Raw genomic sequence first — 19,554 nt, 5'->3', positions numbered from 1 at the left:
TACTGCTTTTATTGAGTATATACTCATTGATAATTTTCTTTTGCTTAAATGAATAACTCCAGCAAATCATTTCAAGACACTGTATAATGCCACTGAGTAAGATTTATAAACATGTTCTCTTTCAGCCACCTTCCTCTTTTAAAAAAATCTGTTACCCTTCTAATTTTATTTAGAATGAAGGGCTCACCCCCGTCTTTAACATAACACATAAAATAAGCTTTTACTGGCTCATCTTGGATGCTGCTTAGTTTTAGAAAACTTTTTACCACTCCCTAATACATATGTCAAGAGAAAATATTAATATGAACCTATCAACATCTGCTGAAACAATTTTAGTATATGTGGAAAAGGAAATTAATCAGAGGAACAAACGCTCTTGAAAGGAAGGAAATTTTGTTTAAGGGTTTTGGGGCAGCTTTAATTCAGTTCCATTGTTCCACAGCAGTGTAGGACATGCAGTCCTATTTTTGATGTTTATCATCACTTGCTGATGGAAGACTTGGACTTGCTGAACTCTTAATTTGGCAAGTAAATGAAGGGGAAACTCAGATACATTGGGGGAAAAAGGCAGTATTAACCTTAAAAGTGCTGTTGCTTATATGTTCTGTTACTGATTATGAAAACTCATTTCAGCAACTAATTAGTGTGCAACTAATATCAGTGTAGATTATTACTGAAAGAAAACTAACAATATAACTTATATTATGGAGTTAATTTTTCTGTTTTCATTATTTGGCTTATTTGTTATTAATTGGTTGTATTTGGTTTTACTTGCTTTTTTTATGCTTTTAGCTTTAAGTCCACAGTAAGGTGGATGCTGTTTGAAGGCCTCTCTGCCCCCTTATGTTCTTGCTTCCATAATAGGGGTAATTAGACTTCATAATTCTCAGTTTGGTCACTGAAAATAGATTTTTTTGGTTTGGATTGGTTTTTTTGGTGTCTTGTTTTTTTCTGAAGTGGAGCATAAGTAGTAAGTGACTGCAGGTCAGTTCTCATACTGGATTTGCAGCTCTTCCCACAACCCCTCATCCAGATGCCTCCACTCCTCTTGTTCCTCTCCCTGCACACCCTGCTGCCAGTCTTCATCTGCCAATAGATAAATGGGGTCAGTGACTGCAAAGGGTCAGCTTGAGGTATCAAAGTGTCCGGGAGGGAGCTGGCAGATAGATGCACAGAGGTGACTTGAATAGTGTGAAACAAGTTGGTGTAGGGGTGAATGAGATGTCTTGCTGTATGCGGTAGGAGACAGGCTCCCTGGCAGATTAATAAAAGAAGCAGTTTATCTTACAACTTGATCCTGTAGGTTCTTGTTGGCTGCAGACCTAGGAGAGAAAACTTGACAGTAAGCCTTCCCCTTGTGTCGTACAGCTGCATAATCCCTAGGATAGTTCAGTACTGATTTTTTTTATTTTTGAAAATATTTCAGACTAAAAGTTCTGGTTTCTAAGTCAAAAAGTATTTTCATGATCCAAAGCAAGACTTAAGACTTGTTCCACCAGTAAGTATTTGGTTGTTTTTCCTTCCTCTGAGAGCTCGTTTCTGTTGTTTGTTACTTGAGAAGATTGCTAACATCTACGAGATAAAAAGTAACAGTCCTAGAAGGAATCACTAATCATAGGGTAATTTAGGTCGAAAGGCGCCTCGGGAGATCCTTCAGTCCAAGCTTCTGCTTAAAGAGGGACTAACATCAAACATGGATTTGGTTGCTGATGGCGTTATCCAGTCTAGTTTTGAAAATCTCCTGATGACAGAGGTTATACGTTTTCCCTGGGCAGCGCGTTCCAGTGCTTATCTGCTCTCAGTGAGAAGAATTTGTGTCCAACTCAAATTTCCCTCATTAGATCATGGGACGGTTGCTACGTGTCCTGTCAGTGTGCAGACTTCTAGCATGTTTCTCCCTGATTGTTTCATGCTGAAAAGGACAGTTTCTACTTAGCTCTTCCTTGAAGAGAAGCTGTGTGGTACCTTTTGATCATCTTTCACTCCTCTCTGCAGATGTTTTTCAGTTCTACTGTATTTTACTTGTAGTCTGTCCTTGATCTAACATAATGCTGAGACTGTCCATAAAGAAACTTTGGGCTTTTGTTCTTTTTAAGTAGTAGTTGCACTCTTATTTTAGTCTCCTTGTTTAATGTTTCAGATTCTGTGTAAGGATTCAAAAGCTCTGTATAAATGTGATGTTCTTATTCGACTGAATTCAAAAGCTGCTGTAAATAAGTTTAAGCCTTTACTCTATTGCAGTAGTGAATTTCATTAATTAACTATTTAAAAGGTTTTTTCCCTTTGGTTTTAGGTGTTTTCTCTTGATTTGTGAGTGCTTGCTGTCAGTTTTCATTATCAGTTACCTGTTGGAGGATTTAGCATAAGTCACAATTTTGTTTACCACTGGCATAGGCTGCAGAAAGAATCATTTCCTATGAACATCTTTTTATACCTTTAAATACTTTAAATCTCAGTACTCCCGTTAAAAGGCTAGTCAATGTGCAAATGGTATGTACAGAAAAATAAAGCTGACAGTTTATAAATTCATATAGCACCTTTCACAATGCAGCAGTCTTGATTGCCTCCTATGCTGGGTGCATATTCTGTCTGTTTTTGAAAATTCTCTTTGAAAAGGCGTTCAGTTAATTATTCACAAATGAACATTTAAAATGTTATTTTCCATATATATTGCTGAGCAATTGAAGTTAATATATGAGACACTGCTAATGCTATTTTAGCACAGCCGCCAAATTATGCAGACTGTTTTAAAGGATTAATTACCCGTATGACATGAGACTGTATGTTCCCCAGATGAGTGCCATAAAAAACAGGCATCTTGATATTGCTATTAGCTCTTATGACTTGAAAGTCAGTGCTGAAAGATGATGCAAGAGAGAAAATTTTCTCATTCTAGTATTTCTATTTCTCCCTGTATCTGATGTACTTTAATGAAGTCCAAAGAGACAGGATTGTTTAGGGGCTGGAGGAATCAGATGAAAAAAAAAACAAGCCTAGCTTGTCTATGTGGCACTTTGTGCCTAAGTTTTAGGGAACTAGTCATTGTTTCCCTTCTACCAAGCTTCTGTTTTATGTTTTTTGCTGGTATCTTCTTTTGAAATCATGCATCCTCATCCCATCATTTTATATTTTTAGTCCTTGTATAGAAACATGGAAACATTTGTTTGACATTTTGCATTTAGCTCCCTTTTGAGTTGAAAGCATCCCGAGACAACTGTGCTGTTTGTGGTTTGAGAGTCGCCAGTGTGTTTTATCCTGCACTTCAGGGTAAACAGTTAAGGCTTCAGCCTTACAGGGTCTGTCATCCTAAACTGTGTGCTGTTGAGGACCTATTGGTTTTTCCACAATCTTTAGCCTTTCAGATTTTCCTGTAGCCGCTTTGATTCTTGATACCAGCAGATTGTTTTGATTTTCGTTCAGATGGAGCTCATCCCTTCTATATAGTTTAATCTTTTCCTTAGTGAATCCAAACACCCAGTCCCCTTACTATTTTGGCAGGTGCACACTGAGCCTTTGCTTTGCTTGCTCTGTTAATTGCTATGCAAGGTAGATAACATTTCAAAGAATACATTCATGTTGCATACATGCAGTATGTGCCAAGAGGACAGCTAGTCATGGGTCATAGAAAAAAATGGAAAATACACATTATTTCACAGGTTCTACCTGTGTTTCCTTAAAGGCATGAGTGGTTGCCTTTGCCTCCAAGATTAATTAATCTACTTGGCTTCTCTTTTTCCTCTAGGTCTCTGGATTTAAGGATGGAGGCTCTGGTGGTCTTTTTTTTTTTTTTTTTTTTTTTTTTATTTGCAGCTGAGCTGCTACATCAGTGTTTTTTGCTTTACTTTGACAGCTCACTTTCTTTATATAAACTAAGTGTTTTTTTCTGCTGATAATTTGTATAAGCATTGTGCCTCCATCTCCATTTAAATTCTTAATCTGCTTGGGTTTGTTATCTTGTTTGGCTGCTTAGCACTTTAATCCATTTAAGGTCAAGTTTTTGGTTTTGATTGTTTCCTTTACCTGAAGGTTGAATTCCTAAGGTGCATAATGTTCTGTAACTTCAGTATATAGAACTAGGAGCTCCAAATATAGTCCCTCCCCACGTGGCTTTGCAATATTAGCTTTGGAACTAGCTATTTTATTTTATTTTATTTTAAAATCTAAGTTAAAAATTAAGGGATTAAAATACTGGACTAATTAGGGGTTATTTGCAAGGCAATTTATAAAAAATAACTAGATTCTAACAGCTTATTTTTGTCTCTTCAAATACTCACTAGCTTTGTAAGCCTAGCTAGACTTTAGGTCTGAGTGAACTCTGTAAGCTTTTTCTGAAGTTATGCCCCAAAGGCCTGGGTTTTTTTATAAACATTTTCAAGTTCTATTTATACTATGAAATTGAAAAACAGACTAAAAGTATTTAAAGCATCAGAGTATGTGGGCACGCTTATTTCTGTTGCAGTCAAATTCTCTTTTACATTTTAATTTCCCACAATATTTCAATTTTGTAGACAATATATAGGAAAAAGTTGGTCATTAACTAAGGTATGTTATTTGTAGTTAGTCTCTGGACAGTTTTTCTAATGTAGTTCTTATGTTCTTCTGTGATTTCTCATGGCCCAAAATGTGTGTTACCTTTTATGACCTCTTCGTATGTTACAATTCTAGCTCAAGCTTTCCAAATGATCCGCTAACCCATTTGGTAACCATTAGACCTGTTCCTCCTCTTGTATCTCAGAATTGGATTATTCTTCCTCATTTTGGTTTATTCTTCAAAACTGAATTTGAACCAAATCACAGGTAAAAGTTTTGTCCATTTTTGAAGGGATTCCTCTCTCTGATAGTGTTTCTCTACACTGTGGGTTTTTTTTTTCTGTTTTTTTTAAGCCATAATTCTTTAAAGAGCTGTTCTGGTGACTGTTTTAATTTTTAAGGTAACAAGCCTTCATTTTCTTCCAAAATTTGTGCTATAATGGTTTAGCTTTTGTCCTTCTGCTTTCTGTAATATATGCAAGCATAAAAACACCACAACAAATTTTTAGAAATCGTTGGATCTTCCTGGTGGGTTTTTTGGGAGGGTTTGACTTTATTTCTTTTTTTTCAGTTGGTTGGTTTGGTTTTCTTTTCGCCCCACAAATTAGATGAGTCTTAAACCTGAGATTTTGGAACAATACTTTCTATTAATACTGTTAGAAGTCAGTACTTATCTGTGGCCTTCCTGCATACTGTGTATTGAATGTAAAAATACCTTCTCTGTAACTGATCTGTTCTCATGTTGGGCTGAAGAACAAACAATTTGTCAAGCAAATCTTTATCTGATCTTTATTGTGTCATATTTATTGTTATGACAATGCAGTGTTGTACTGTAGTTTGGAAATATGTTTTAAAATAATGGTATGGAGAAACATATGGTCATGAAGTTCTTCCTGAACAGAGATAGGAGAAGTGTCTTAATTTCAGAATAGCATTGGTGGTATTTTTGCTCTCTGCTTGTCTGCTATTACGAACATTTCTGTATGTGTAAACATACTGACAGGTTTTATTTGAAAAATACTTATTTTGATACTGCAGTAAACACACAAAACATTTATCTTTTACTAGCATAATTTTAATACACAGAAATAGAAAACTTTATTTTAGAATGTTTCTCTTCCCTTTCCTCTCTGTGTATCAGCCAGTTTACAAGATGTTACTTTTGCAATACTTCTGAAATTGCTCTACATTGATATTGCTGTATTGATTTGAGAAGGGGAAGGTTTTTTTTTATGTAGTGAATTGTATTGACTATAATGAAATCTGTGTGCAACATATATGACTATTTCTTTTAGAGATTGTAAACGAATATCTAAAGAAAATATTTTAAAAACATAAATAAGTAACATAACATTCCCTGTGATTTAGGTCTCTTCTATGTGTGGATGTACTCCAAAGAATGCATTTAGTTTTATTTCTTTGTCTGTTTGGTTTTTCTCTTAGGCCCGGCGCAAAGAGGTTTTTATCCAGGAACGATATGGAAGATTTAATCTGAGCGACCCGTTTCTGGCTCTTCAGAGAGACTTTGAGGCAGGTGCTGCTGATAAAGAAAAGAAGCCAATATGCATGAACCCTCTGTCCATTTTAGAAGCTGTTATGGCTCACTGCAGGAAAATGCAAGAAAGAATGTCAGCTCAGTTGGCTGCTGCTGAAAACAGACAAAAGAAGGTATCCTGCTACCACCTTTCTTTCCTTTTCCATCTCCTGATTTATTCTTTCATGCCACTTTTTAAAATTTACATCCTTGTCTTGGTTATTATTATGAGTATTAAAATTTTATCACTTAATTGTCATATTGAGTGAGGTGATATTGGTGATATTTTACATACACACCTCATTCGTTCTGTGAATTTAGCTTTACTTATGGAATAAATGAAATATAGCTGGTACAAGTTGATGCAGTATATAAGTGGATAGCTCAGTGTGAGCTGAGAAAGCATCATCACAATGTATTTTTAAACTAACACCATTGAAGCCTAGAGGAGCCACTGTTATTTTTGTTCTAACCTAAATAGCATAAAATAAATAATTTATTTGTGTTTTATATTAGGTGTCCCTCTTTCATAAATCAGTAAAAAAAATTACAACTCTAAAAATTACTTCTTTGCATATTTAGAACATTTGCTGTGAAGAGAAAATTATTTTGGAATCATAGAATCATAGACTAGTTTGGGTTGGAAGGGACCTTTAGAGGTGTCTAGTCCAACCTCCATGTAATGAGCAGGGGCATCTTTAGCTGGATCAGGTTGCTCAGAGCACTGTCCAACCTGACCTTCAATGTTTCCAGGGATGGGGCATCCACAACCTCTCTGGGACACCTGTTCCAGTGTTTCATACTTTTTTTTGGTAAAAAATTTCTTCCTTATATCTAGTCTGAATCTTCCCTTCTTTAGTTTAAAACCATAACTCCTTGTTCTATTGCAATGGGCCCTACTAAAAAGACTGCCCCCAGCTTTCTGAAAAGCCACTATAAGGTCTCCCCAGAGCCTTCTCTTCTCCAGGCTGAACAACCTCAACTCTCTCAGCCTTTCCTTATAGGAGAGGTGCTCCAGCCCCCTGATCATCTTTGGGGCCCTTCTCTGGACTTGCTCCAATGAGTCCATGTCTTTCTTGTACTGAGGACTCCAGAGCTGGGCACAGTACTGAAGGTGGGGTCTCACCAGAGTGGAGTAGAGGGGCAGAATCACCTCCCTCGGACTGCTGGCCACGTTGCTCTTGATGCAGCCCAGGATGCGATACGTCATGATGTTCACACAGGCCCCACTTCTCAAGCTTGTCCAGGTCCCTCTGCATGGCATCCTGTCCCTCAGGTGTGTCAGCTGCACCACTCAGCTTGGTGTCATCTGAAAACTTGCTGAGGGTGCACTCGATCCCACCGTCTATGTCGTCGATGAAGATATTAAACAGCACTGGTCCCAATATGGGCCCCTGAGCTACGCCGCTTGTCACCAATCTGGACATCAAGCCATTGACCACTGCCCCCGGGATGCGACCATCCAACCAATTCCTCAGCCACCAAACAGTCCACCCATCAAATCCATCTCTCTCCAATTTAGAGAGAAGGATGTTGTGGGGGATCGTGTCAGGGGCCTTACAGAAGTCCGGACAGACGACATCCATAGCTCTTCCCTTGTCCACTGCTGTGGTCACTCCATCGTAGAAGGCCACTGGGTTGGTCAGGCAGAACTTGCCCTTGGTGAAGCCATGCTGGCTGTCTCAAATCACTTCCCTGTCCTCCATATGCCTTAGCACAGGTTCTAGGAGGATCTGTTCCATGATCTTGCCAGGCACAGAGGTGAGGCTGACAGGTCAGTAATTCCCAGGGTCCTCCTGTCTACCCTTTTTAAAAATGGGTGCAAAGTTTCCCTTTTTCCAGTCACCAGGGACTTCACCTGATTTCCAGGACTTTTCAAATATGATCGGGAGTGGCTTGGCAACTACATCAGCCAATATCCTCAGGACTCTGGGATGTATCTCATCAGTTCCCATAGACCTATGTATGTTCAGGTTCCTCAAATGGTCACAGAACTGATCTTCTCTTACAGTGGGAGGAACGAGTATGTTGCAAAAAAAGTATCACTTTGAAGATAAAAGAATGTCGTTTTGAAAGTGAGTGGTTGGTTGCACATATTTTACTAATATGTAAGCCATACATTTCTAAAGCATAGCTAAATATGAATATGTGTGGGAGGGGTTTCTGAGAGGAAAGGCAGGACAGCAGTATAATAGACTGATCTAGACCAGGTATATGTGAATAATTAGAAGAGAAATACTTGCTAGGCATTGAATAATCCTCCCTGGGTATAAGATGGTTAGAATGTCTTCAGCAGCTGTGAAACAGCTTTTGGTGACAGTTTTATAATGATGTTAAAAAAACAGAAACAAAAAAAAACCCAACCAAAACAGGCAATGGTAAGACAATTGACATAAACCTGATTTTGGTAGTAATTGGTCTTTGGGAAATAATATGCACACAAAAGTACTAGAAGTCTGTTGTAAATATGTGCTTAAATTAAATCAGCAGACCTTTTCTTGTTATCTTAGCTCTGTGGTTTAGTTTAGTTTAAGCATCCCTGCTCTGTTAAGACTTCAGAAAAACAGATAACCGCGTTCAAAACAATAATACTAGACTAACGATTGATATATAAGTCTTATAACAGTGGCCTGTGTAGTGAACTGTTACCTGTACTTACCTAGCACTTCTTTTTGAGGTCTCTTAAATGTTAATTTTCTTTTTCATATGCTTTGTAAGTAAATTGAGATTTTGGAGAAGGGATTGTGTCAGCGTAGAAAAGAGCAAGTAAGCTTGCTTATTCTAACTGAAGAATGGTACTGGGAGAGACACTGACACGTCTGCCTGGACAATTAGATTAGTTTCTTGTTTCAGTGCATGGCTACAAGTCTCTTCTTGTACCTAAATTCTTCATCTATCTCTGTCTTTTAGTATATGGACAGATGCTTGCATGTAAGGTGGGCTTACATATTGAGAATTATGTCTCAAAGTCAGGGTATTGTTATGTAAATTCCATTTTTGTCCCTTTTTTGACCTAGGTTTATTACCAAAGTCTGTAAGTCTGCATGTACAGGAAAGGATGCTCTTGTCTTTTGTTTCGTAGAAGATTACATGATTTTTTTTTTTTCTTTAAATCTTAAGTAGTTTGATCTTAATTTGCAGTTTGATTCTTACCTTGTGAGGTACATAAACCTCTAGTACACTCAATCCTGAAGTCTGTAACTTCAAGCTAAACTTTAAAGCACTACACTTGAAAAAAAGTGTGTTACTTTCAAAGTGTGTCATTATGATTCTACCATTTTTACTCGTTCTAACAAATAGGAAATTTAAGTAACATAGGATTTGAAAACATGGTGCATGGTGTTGAGCAGCTGAGTGCATGGCTCTCTACAGAACTTACATCTTCCTCTTTTAAAGCCAATTAGAAATGCTGTTTGAATGGCGTGCCCTCTTCAACTTCTTGGGTTTGTGGCAACAGATCACATATCTCTCAACCATCTCCATTCATTCACAAACCATTCATTCAGTGTTTTATCTTCCCTTAGTTCCACATTTTTCTGTCTGTTCTCCATCTCTCAAATTCCTCCATGGAAGAGGGTGATGAAGGTATTTTGAGGGATTTCTAGAAATATTAGACAAAATAGGGTGACCCAATGTAAGAAAAAAAAAGTTAAGCCTAGACAAATGTGACCTGAATACAGAGCAAGCTGTACCTCCTCCCTCCAAGAGTGGTTCCTCCTTCTCTAAATGCCTGATGCCTCTATCTTCATGTTTGGAATTGCTTCGGTGTCTCACTCTTACACGAAGTAATGAAGTCTGTGTACAGCTGTGTTTATTTTCTCTGGATATTACTGGACTTTAAACACCCTCAGACTAAACTTTTATTCTTGGAGGCCTATTATCCATGAATATAGTGACCTTAAAAGTATTCTTTGAGTAAAATTGTTGTTTGATCGTAAAAAGTAAGTCATAACAATGTGCCAGAATGTAGAAAAATGAGAGAGATGCACAAATGACTGTCAGTCATAGGCTTGCCATATACCAAACACCTAATCCCCAGGTGTCATCTGCTTTGTGTTAAGTCTCCATCCTCTTCCATCTCTTTGAATGGTTTTCCTGGAGCTGCTATTGAAATGAATTTTGAGGTTTCCTAGGAAGTCAAAACCAGATAATCAAAATGACAGTTCTTCATTTGTCGCATGTTTGCAGCGAAGTCAGTATCAGGATGCATGCTCAAAGACAGACAGACAGACATGTTGGTTGGAAGAGGCCTGTTGTTACGATTTAGTCTAACCTTGTGCTTGAAGCAGGTTGTCATCAGCAGTACATCTGGTCACCTGTGAATTTCTCTAGCTGAGTCCTTAAAACCCCCAGAAATGTCAATACTGCAGCCTTTCTGCACTACTATCCTTGTGAGGAACTTTTTTTCAAGACTGAGCCTCCTGAAGGGCAATTTTTCACATTAACTTTTTTTTATGGCACCCAAGAAGAATTTGGATCTGTCATCACTGTAAGGGAGCGGACGTTGCTATTAGATCATCCCTCAGTCTTTTTTTCACTAGACTAAGCAAGCCAAGCTCTGTCAACCTTTTCTCACAAGGCATGTGCTCTGTCTTTCACCTTTGAAGGGCCTTTGGTGGTTAGTTCTTTGCAGGATAATATCGTTTTTCTCTGTATCCTTTTTTACCCCTTTTTAAATCCTTCTTGGACACATTTCCAGATGTTTAAATTACTGCTATGGTTTAGTGTATGCATATAGTACACTTTGCAAAAATCAGGTCATAGTTAGTTCATAAACTCATAAATAATTACAGCTAATTCTAAATCTGTCATCTAAAGGAAAAAATGCAGTGTAAATATTAAGAGGTTTTTCCTGTTCAAGATGATGCAGCCAAAACAAGAGTGGCGGAGATAGACATAGGAGATAACATAAAATGAGAAACTAGTGCTGCTCTTTTCAATTTGAAATCAGAGGACTTTTGTATATATAGATCTAGATATATATTAGGGATTCTTTATTTGTACACAAAGCTTACAAATAAGATACTATGATAGTATGGTAAACTGATTTCATCCCAGTTATATGTTAAAATCTGCTTGTAATTATTTGAAAGTAATATAATTTCACAACAGTTAATTTATAGAACAGTCCCTTGTCTGAAAGCAAAATAGAGGAATAATAAAGTATAGAAAATCTTGACAAAAACATTTTCACTATAATCTTTGTGCATTTCCAAGCTTTAAAAATTGTATGCTTTTCTCATGACTGTTGTTTTAACAAAACTAAACTGTTGGATGCTCCATTTGCTTTGAAATGCTTGTGAAGCATCCAAATGCTGTTGGATGCTTTGAAAAAAACAATGAAATGCTTAAGAAACAATTATTTTCTGCATGTGAAGAACTGTGAATGGGACCATTCCTAAATAACAGTGTCATCATAACAGCTTATAATTTAATTTGCAGCTGTACTGTCATTAACATCATTGCTGATATTGTTTGTTTAGCAATGACTGATAATGTTATTTTTTATATATTTAACACTGTTTTTAAGAAAGAGTGGACTTGGTTTTGTGAAATGCATTGTACAGAGTGTATTGGTTGACCTGGGATGAAGCTCTAAAACCCCAGTGGAGCCCCTCCACTGCTAAACATGTTTTGAGGTATTTGAAGCCATGAAGTTCGTAGTGGAGGTATAATTTCCCATAGTGGTTTGTTCCTCTTAGTTCAGTGTTTCCTGTGATAACAGTATGATTTCAGGAAGAAATTTTACTGTTACTGTAATATACATGACCTCAATATTGCCATCATCTCTTTATGCTTTTTCCCATTCTTCTGAAGAAAACAGAAGAGAAAATTACAGTCAGGTAATGTGATTAGAAATGTTGGAAGACTGAGACAAACGTTTGTCTACAAGTGCAGAATTTATTGTTTATTTTCTTTATGTCATTTCACTTTCCTTCCTTTTTAAGCTTTTTCTTGTGTTTGAATTCTGCTTACCATGTGGGAAAAAAATTATCCTGGGGACAATGAGCTATAGCAGGTGGGATTTATTTCTATTACAACTACAGATTCTCTCCCTCTTGTTCTCATCTCTTGATGGCATGAGTTTCAACTCTACTCTATGGTATAACAGGAGTGTAACAGAACTGTTACTTAAAAATGGTATTTATATTGGCGTTCGTTTAAATGCAGTTTAGGTAAAAAATTAATTGTAGATGCGTCTAGAAGGAAAAAGCTTCGAGAGCTAAGAAATTTCATCTTTTATTGGAGAGGACAGGGAATAATGTGCTGTAGCAACAGGCTTCTGACAAGCTATTATATTGTAATGCCTGGGGTTGTTTTTGCCTGTGTGTCTGTTTGTTTTCATCTGGCAACCAAGACAATATTTTAAGCATTGACTAAGAGAGGAGATATTCTGTAGCTATTACCAATTTTCTACCCATCTTGTTGCCCACATTACAGTTTACAGTAAATATATTGACAACACTGTGTTGTCTTAAACTCTGAAATTATTATCATTTTACCATGACACTATAATCTGAGTCTATAATCTATGAGTCTTCCTTCATCTGTTGAAGTGAAGCATTAATTCCAAGTTGGTCCTAAATGTATTGCTATTTGCCTCCGCTTTTCTTTATTTTTTTTGAGCATCATGAAATGTTCTCATGTTATAGAAGCATGAAATAGTTTACTCTTGCAGTCAAAACTGGCTGGTTATGTAAGTGCTTGATTATTTCTTTTCATAGGTACGTGAAAGTATTTTTCCAGAAAAAATGGCCACTTAGAAAATGCACTTTAGTGATACAGTTCTGAATTGTTATTTCTGGATCGATCTATACGTAAATGCAAAGCAGAACTGACAAGGCTAAACTAATAAAAAGAGTACAGGAGAAGGAATGCTCAGCAGTTTCTTGGGATTTTTGTTGGTGGGTTTTTTATCAGTCATTCAGATAAGCCATATAGGAAGCTACTGCATCAGTATGTGAAGGGAGGAGCAGGAAGAAAGAAATCAATTTTTCTTTTGTTGTTGTTTGACTTGTGTAAAAGTTGGCTTGGGAAAATATGAAGCAATGCAGTTTGCATTATTACTAGTGGGTATTTTATAAAATAGTGCATTAACATATTTTTCTAGTGCTTTTCTAGAACAGGGTCTTTGAATAGAAGCATAATCAGCAGGCAAGATGAGTTAGAGATGATAACTGTATGAATGAAGGGAAAAATTATTCTTATCCATTATCTGCATGTAGTAGATTTTTGATTCTAGCTTATAACATAGTTTATACATCACTGATGTCAGTGAAACCTTCCACTGTTGGTAAGTACAGGAAGATATTTGTGCCTGTGTCAAAAAGTTGGTCTCAGAAATCGATGTCTTATTTATAGTTGTTAAAACAAGATGTAAGAAATGTATTACGGGCATGATGGACTGTGTGTTTCAACCCTAATCTCGTTCAGTCTGAGGAAGATCTGAAACCTTTCATTTCTGGGCTCAAAGTTTTTTTGCAAAGCTCATCTCTTGCTTGTGTCTGGTTTCTTTACTGAGAAGAGGACTTCCTGTGATGTCTTATGTCTAATTTGTGGAGAACAGGTAGCTCCTAACTCAGGAATGACAAGCATTTAATCACTTTGGGGAGTCTCTGTGTTGCCAATGGGGGAGAGTAGATGGGCTTACTTAGTTTCTGAATTTCTCTTCAGAGATGCCTGTCTCTTTCTTTTGCTTGTATAAGATTATAGGCACTTGTGTGAGATATCACAAATCACTTTCCTGGGGCAAGGAGGTGCCTTTTAGGCATACTTTCAAACATTAAAATATCAAGGTCAGATTAATACTAGGTTATGTTCAAAGTCTCCATCTTGTTAATGAGAATTTTTCTCTGTGCTTTCTTACAGTTGGAAATGGAAAAGTCTCAGTTACAGAATCTTGAGCTGGAGCACAAAAAGCTATCCGCTCGTCTTGAAGAAGAACGTGGAAAGAACAAGCATGTAGTATTGATGCTAGTGAAAGAGTGTAAACAGTTGTCTGGCCGAATTGTAGAGGAAGCCCAGAAACTGGAAGAAATGATGTCAAAATTTGAAGAGGAGAAGAAAAAGGCTACTGAATTGGAGGAGTCTCTTGCAGCTGAGAAACAAAGGAGTACACAAATGGAAGCTCAAATGGAAAAGCAGCTGTCTGAGTTTGACACAGAGAGAGAGCAGTTGCGTGCCAAACTTCATAGAGAGGAAGCACACACCAGTGACCTCAGAGAAGAGAGAGATAAAATGATCAAAATGATTGAGCAATTAAAAAAGGAGAATGAAAGTAAAGCTAATCTTTCCCTTAAAAATAAAGATAAAAATAAAGATAGGAGTCTCGTTTCTGTTTCTGTTGAAACAGAAGAGCCAAGTTCAAGAACTGTTGCCTGCCAAACAGATACAGTAGTGATGGACAGTAGCACAGAAAATGTTAAAAAGTTGCCTTTGACTGTATCCGTAAAGCCTTCTACAGTGAACCCACTAGTGTCTGGCAATACAAAAATGAATGTGTGCAGCAATGCGGCATTTGTGAAGCCTGTCATTGATAGGCAGTCTTCATCTAGTGAACTTGTCCCTCCCGCAACTCCTGTTCTTACACAGAATCAAAACAGAATTGAGGAAAACGGACCAAGTACAGGTTCATCACCTGATTTACCTAGTAGCACTTCCCCTTTTTCAAATAGTACCTCCCTTTGCACCCCTGCAGCACCCACTGCCGCAGCTCAGAATTCCTCGCTCACTTCATCTATGCACAGTTTGCATTCACCGTCTGCCAACACTACTGGGCATCCAGGCCTAAATCCACGAATCCAAGCAGCTAGATTTAGATTTCAAGCGAATGCGAATGATCAGGACCAAAATGGAAACACAACCCAAAGCCCTCCCTCAAGGGATGTATCCCCTACTAGTCGTGACAACCTAGTTGCCAAACAGGTAGCTCGGAATACTGTTACCCAAGTCCTTTCAAGATTTACAAGCCCTCAGAGCGGTGCCCCGTCGCGACTGGGGACATCACATTCAATGGAAGTTGGCACTTATCCCCCAGTTGGTAGAATGAGTTTAAAGACTCCCAGCGTATCAAGAATTGACAGAGGAAATCCTCCACCTATTCCACCTAAAAAACCAGGGCTTTCGCAAACTCCCTCCCCACCACACCCACAGCTTAAAGTTTTAATGGATAGTAGTCGATCCCCAAATACAAGTGCAAAAACTGACAGCAAAACCGTGACCTCACCTCTTTCAAGTTCACCACAAGGAATCAGGGTAATAAATGAGGAAATTATTTCTAAGTCCTCACCTCAGCTGCCACCAAAACCTGCTATAGATTTATCTGTGGCACCTGCAGGCTGTGCCATACCAGCCATAGCCTCATCTCAGGTGGGTGCCTGGCCTTCCCACTTCCCTGGACTGAACCAACCTGCATGTTCAGAAAATTCCTTTGTCATTCCCACCACCATTGCCTGTAGCTCCTCCATAAACCCTGTTAGTGCTTCATCCTGTAGACCATGTGATTCAGACAGCCTCCTGGTAACAGCATCAGGTAAAGGGATTGATATGCTACAGCCTGTCTTCCTCTGCAAAAATGTTTTGGTTTTCCTATTCATCTCTCATTTGCTTTATTTATCTTTTTAATCTTTCTCTTTTTTACTTTCTAAAAGCTGAAATGTTCGTTTATATTTTTTCCACATTCCAGGGGTATGGGAATTCTTTTGCCGATTTAGTAATGTTATAAATTAGTTTGCTTCCTCAAAGTGGTCTCCAAAGTGAAGGCTTTTTTAAAACATGAGGACTAATGTTTAAAGTAAATGGGCTGCAGATTATGGTATATTAAAGAAAATCCTTTTTTTTTGTTTGGATTTTTTTTTTTTTTTAATGAATGCTATTATTTTGACTTCAAAATGCTTTCTCAGTCTGAAATAATGTTTTGAAAATTACCTCTGCTGGTGATCTTCCATGGAATATGATTTTCAGTGCTTTGTGAAACTTTTAGAAAATAGGGCATAGCTGGGGAAACTGTATTCTCCTATGACATTAGGTGGTTGCACATTAAGGTATGCAATTGCCTGGATAACAGTGCAGTTTCAAATATATTACTTCATACATGTAGCATATATTTCATCTTTATTTTCGCTTTTCTGTAGTTCTTCTGGTTTTACTTGTAGGCTGCGTTAATACTTGTGTATGGCATCTCACGGGTTTGCTTCAGATATCAGCAAAGGTTTGCTGTTGGAAAGTTAAAATGTAAATGTTATGTTGATAGTCTAAGTCTGGAGTCAGTGCGTGTATCTGCTGTTCGTTTTGCGTTGCGGTGGGATCTTGTGGGCCTAATGTGCTGCCAACTTCAGGATATCTTCATGATGGCAGTTAAATGAACAAAGGTGGCCCTGATCTACCTTTCAGTTAATTGTAGCTTTCCCATAAATCTTTTTGTTAACATATTTCCCTGCTGGGATCAATAGCACATTAGCCTGACTTGCACTGCAGTGAGGAAGACGGACATAGTTATGAAACACTTTAAACCTTCATCAGCATAGAAGAATGTTTGAATAGACTCAACATTTCAACAGTTATTCTCAGTTCATTTATGGTACTTCGGTCCCTCATAACTTTAATCCCTGTATCACCACCTATAGGGTATAAAACGCCTGCACAGCTGGTCTGCTTCTGTCACACAACCAGCCACTTGCTGTTGGTAGCTGCACCGCTGTCTGATAAGGCAGTTGAACTGACCAGTCTTGGGGAAAACATTCTAAAAGCAGCATGTGGCAAACCTGTATCTGTACATAATAGGGGTCAAGGGACACCAGGACAATAGGAGATTCCAGAGTTCACATTATTAAGGAATTTTTATTCCCATTCCACTTCATTTTGAAGACTTTCTGCATGTTTCTGGAGTAACCTACTGATGGTTTTAACATTTCACTGTGGCACCATACTGTCAGAATCCTCTCTCCTTTCTGAACTGTGCCATGAAAATATGAGCTTGGAAACCTTATCTTCCATTTGTCTACTACTTCTCAGAGTTAACAACTGTGGGATTTGATGGCTGCCTCTTAGTTTGCTCATTTTCATGTGAATGTCCTGAATTTTCATCTAAAATTCGTGTTCCTAGTTGAGTCTGATTGCCATGTCGGATAGATCATTAGTCTCCCAGTATTGCAGATATTTGCGTTCAGGTGCCATTAGCTTCATAATGGAATTAAAATTTCATTAACACCCCCCCCTAAGATTTTATTGACATACAACCAATTATTGGCAAAGTCAGCTTCAAAGTGAATAGTTTTTGTAGACAAGAGGCTGCCTTTCACGAATCCTATGAGCGTGAATTAGGATGTATATTTCAGTTAGTCTTATTTTAACTAGATGATGTTCGGTAATCATTTAAGACAGATTATTATTTTTTTAAAACCAGTTGAGTTCATTTAATCCTTTTATAATCCTTGCTCTGAACATTTGATGCTGTTAGTATTTTGTAAGTGGCTCTGCTTTTTGTGAATTTTTGCAATTGTAAACGGGAAACATCCCAAAATCTGAAGTCTGCAAGGAAAGATTGCATGAACTCTAGTTAGTGGTCTGCTGTTTTATTTTATTAATGTAGAGATGCTATTTTAATACCCCTCCTTTACTGGCTACAAACAGACTCAAAGAACTTTAATAACTTTATCTGCAGTATTCGGATAAATATTCAAAATTTGTCTTTTGTCCAAACTAATGCTTATATTTTATTGCACTTATTCTCCAATCCCATTTTATTTATGTTTTCTAAGGGAACTTAATCTGTTTTGGCCAAGTGTTCTGGCAAACTGCAGAACTAAATAAACTTTGAGCAACAGATGTTAGGGAAGTATAGAAAGACGTTTCCTTCAAAATTTTTATGCTGAGAAAAGAAAAAAAATTATAAATATATATGGAAATAGACTTTGTCTTAGAAAAGAAAAGATAACCCAAATTTAATAACACTGTTTTCATTAAGGTAATGTGGTTGGTAATGCCTGAATTCATGTTCACTTGTTCAACTTTCTTTTTTCAGTTTCTTTTTTAAGTATGACTTTTCTTGAGGTGAACAACATGTCACAAACTCAAAATACTGCTGAAAACTCCTTCCCATATCTGCGTTTTCGTGCCCTCAAGGCACAGACTCAGTTAGTTTTATTAATGTTCTGGTTGATTTTAATCTGGTTTATTTACTTTTTTCAGAAAATGTTTAGAATTTCAATTTTACTTTCAGTTAAAGCAGAGCATGGTGAAATCTTATTCATATTTTATTGTATAGTAAGTAGTGAGCTTCAATCAGAATTTGTTAATATTTTTAAACAACAGTGCAAAACAAATTTAGCACATTAAAAACGAGATTGAAAGAATACTTCATTTTTATATTTTTTTGTTTTCAATAAATTCATGTTTCTTTCTTCTTACTATGGAGTCAGAAGAACTGATGATAACCTAATCACTCAAGTATTCTATTTATTAATTTTAAAACAGTTTCCTAGTTAGCTCAGATTGCTTTAAGAACATAGCAACAGCCTGATTTTCAGTAAGGGAGTGTCTTGGTTCTAGAAAGAGCAACTGCTAAGAGCAAACTTAAAATCAGAGCACCGATAGTTTCAGTTACGCATTCTTCTAAATTAATGTGATGATACCTTCTTTTAGAGATGGGGCATTGTACTGCATGTTGCTCTTTTCATCCCTGGTACGAAAAGACACCAGTTTTTGTCATTAATGTTCAACAGACTGCACATAGAGAAATTACAATGAACATTTATGGCCTGATTCAAAATCTGTGACAGTGTTTTCATTAACTTCAGCAGCCTTTGAACTGGTGCCAAAATGCTTCTGCTCTGTTTGGATTTCTACATTTCAATGCCTGTAAGACTTCAAAATGGAAACGAATGTAGGCAGTTGGATTTTCATACCCCTGGGATTTCTGCTTTCACTTTCTTCTTGGTTTTGCGCTTTCTATGTCACTCTTCAATGAAGTATGTCTTATTTGGCTCATTTCTGTAGTGATTGACTTATTCTCTCTATACAATTGGCTTCGAAGATAAAAGTCGGGGGATGAGGGACTGATCTGGGCTCTGAAATTAACCATCTCACATTCTGAAGCTGATGCCAGAAGCTGTTTTTGTCTGTCCCTCTGCCCTTCATCGCTGCATGTCCTACAAGCTTTCACAGATGCTTCACGTTTTCTAACTTTTTACATCTGTAATGGTGTACCATATTTATTGGTATTTTCTGACATTGGTGTATTTTGTTGGATGATACCAGCTTTATTATGTTGCTTTACATTGATAATAGAAGCTAAAGTTATGTTTGTGTTGTTACCTTGGTTTTGTACCTTTTTCAGCAGAAGGTTTTCATCTAATGATAGTCTAGTATAATGACTTTCATCACTGAATTGCAAAAACATATTTTTCATTTCAAGGAGTTGAAATGAAAGTTAAGTTATCATATATGGCCAAAAATTTCCTTGTTATTTTGGCATTTCTGTTAATGATGCT

The 19,554-nt window shown here is 37.2% G+C and overlaps 1 protein-coding gene across 1 annotated transcript in view; it reads left to right on the top strand.

Moving 5' to 3' along the window:
- The window catches only part of CTTNBP2 (cortactin binding protein 2), an 87,501-nt gene that overhangs the window by 27,119 nt on the left and 40,828 nt on the right, over window positions 1-19,554 (top strand). The window contains exons 3-4 of the mRNA XM_086473132.1: window positions 5,974-6,198; window positions 13,934-15,596. Coding sequence (XP_086329258.1) covers window positions 5,974-6,198; window positions 13,934-15,596 — 1,888 coding nt within the window. The remainder of the gene's footprint in view (window positions 1-5,973; window positions 6,199-13,933; window positions 15,597-19,554) is intronic.

This window comes from Leptosomus discolor, chromosome 1, assembly GCF_034619465.1.
Source record: "Leptosomus discolor isolate bLepDis1 chromosome 1, bLepDis1.hap2, whole genome shotgun sequence".
Taxonomy (NCBI): domain Eukaryota; kingdom Metazoa; phylum Chordata; class Aves; order Leptosomiformes; family Leptosomidae; genus Leptosomus; species Leptosomus discolor.
This window is presented reverse-complemented; position numbering and strand designations above follow the sequence as displayed.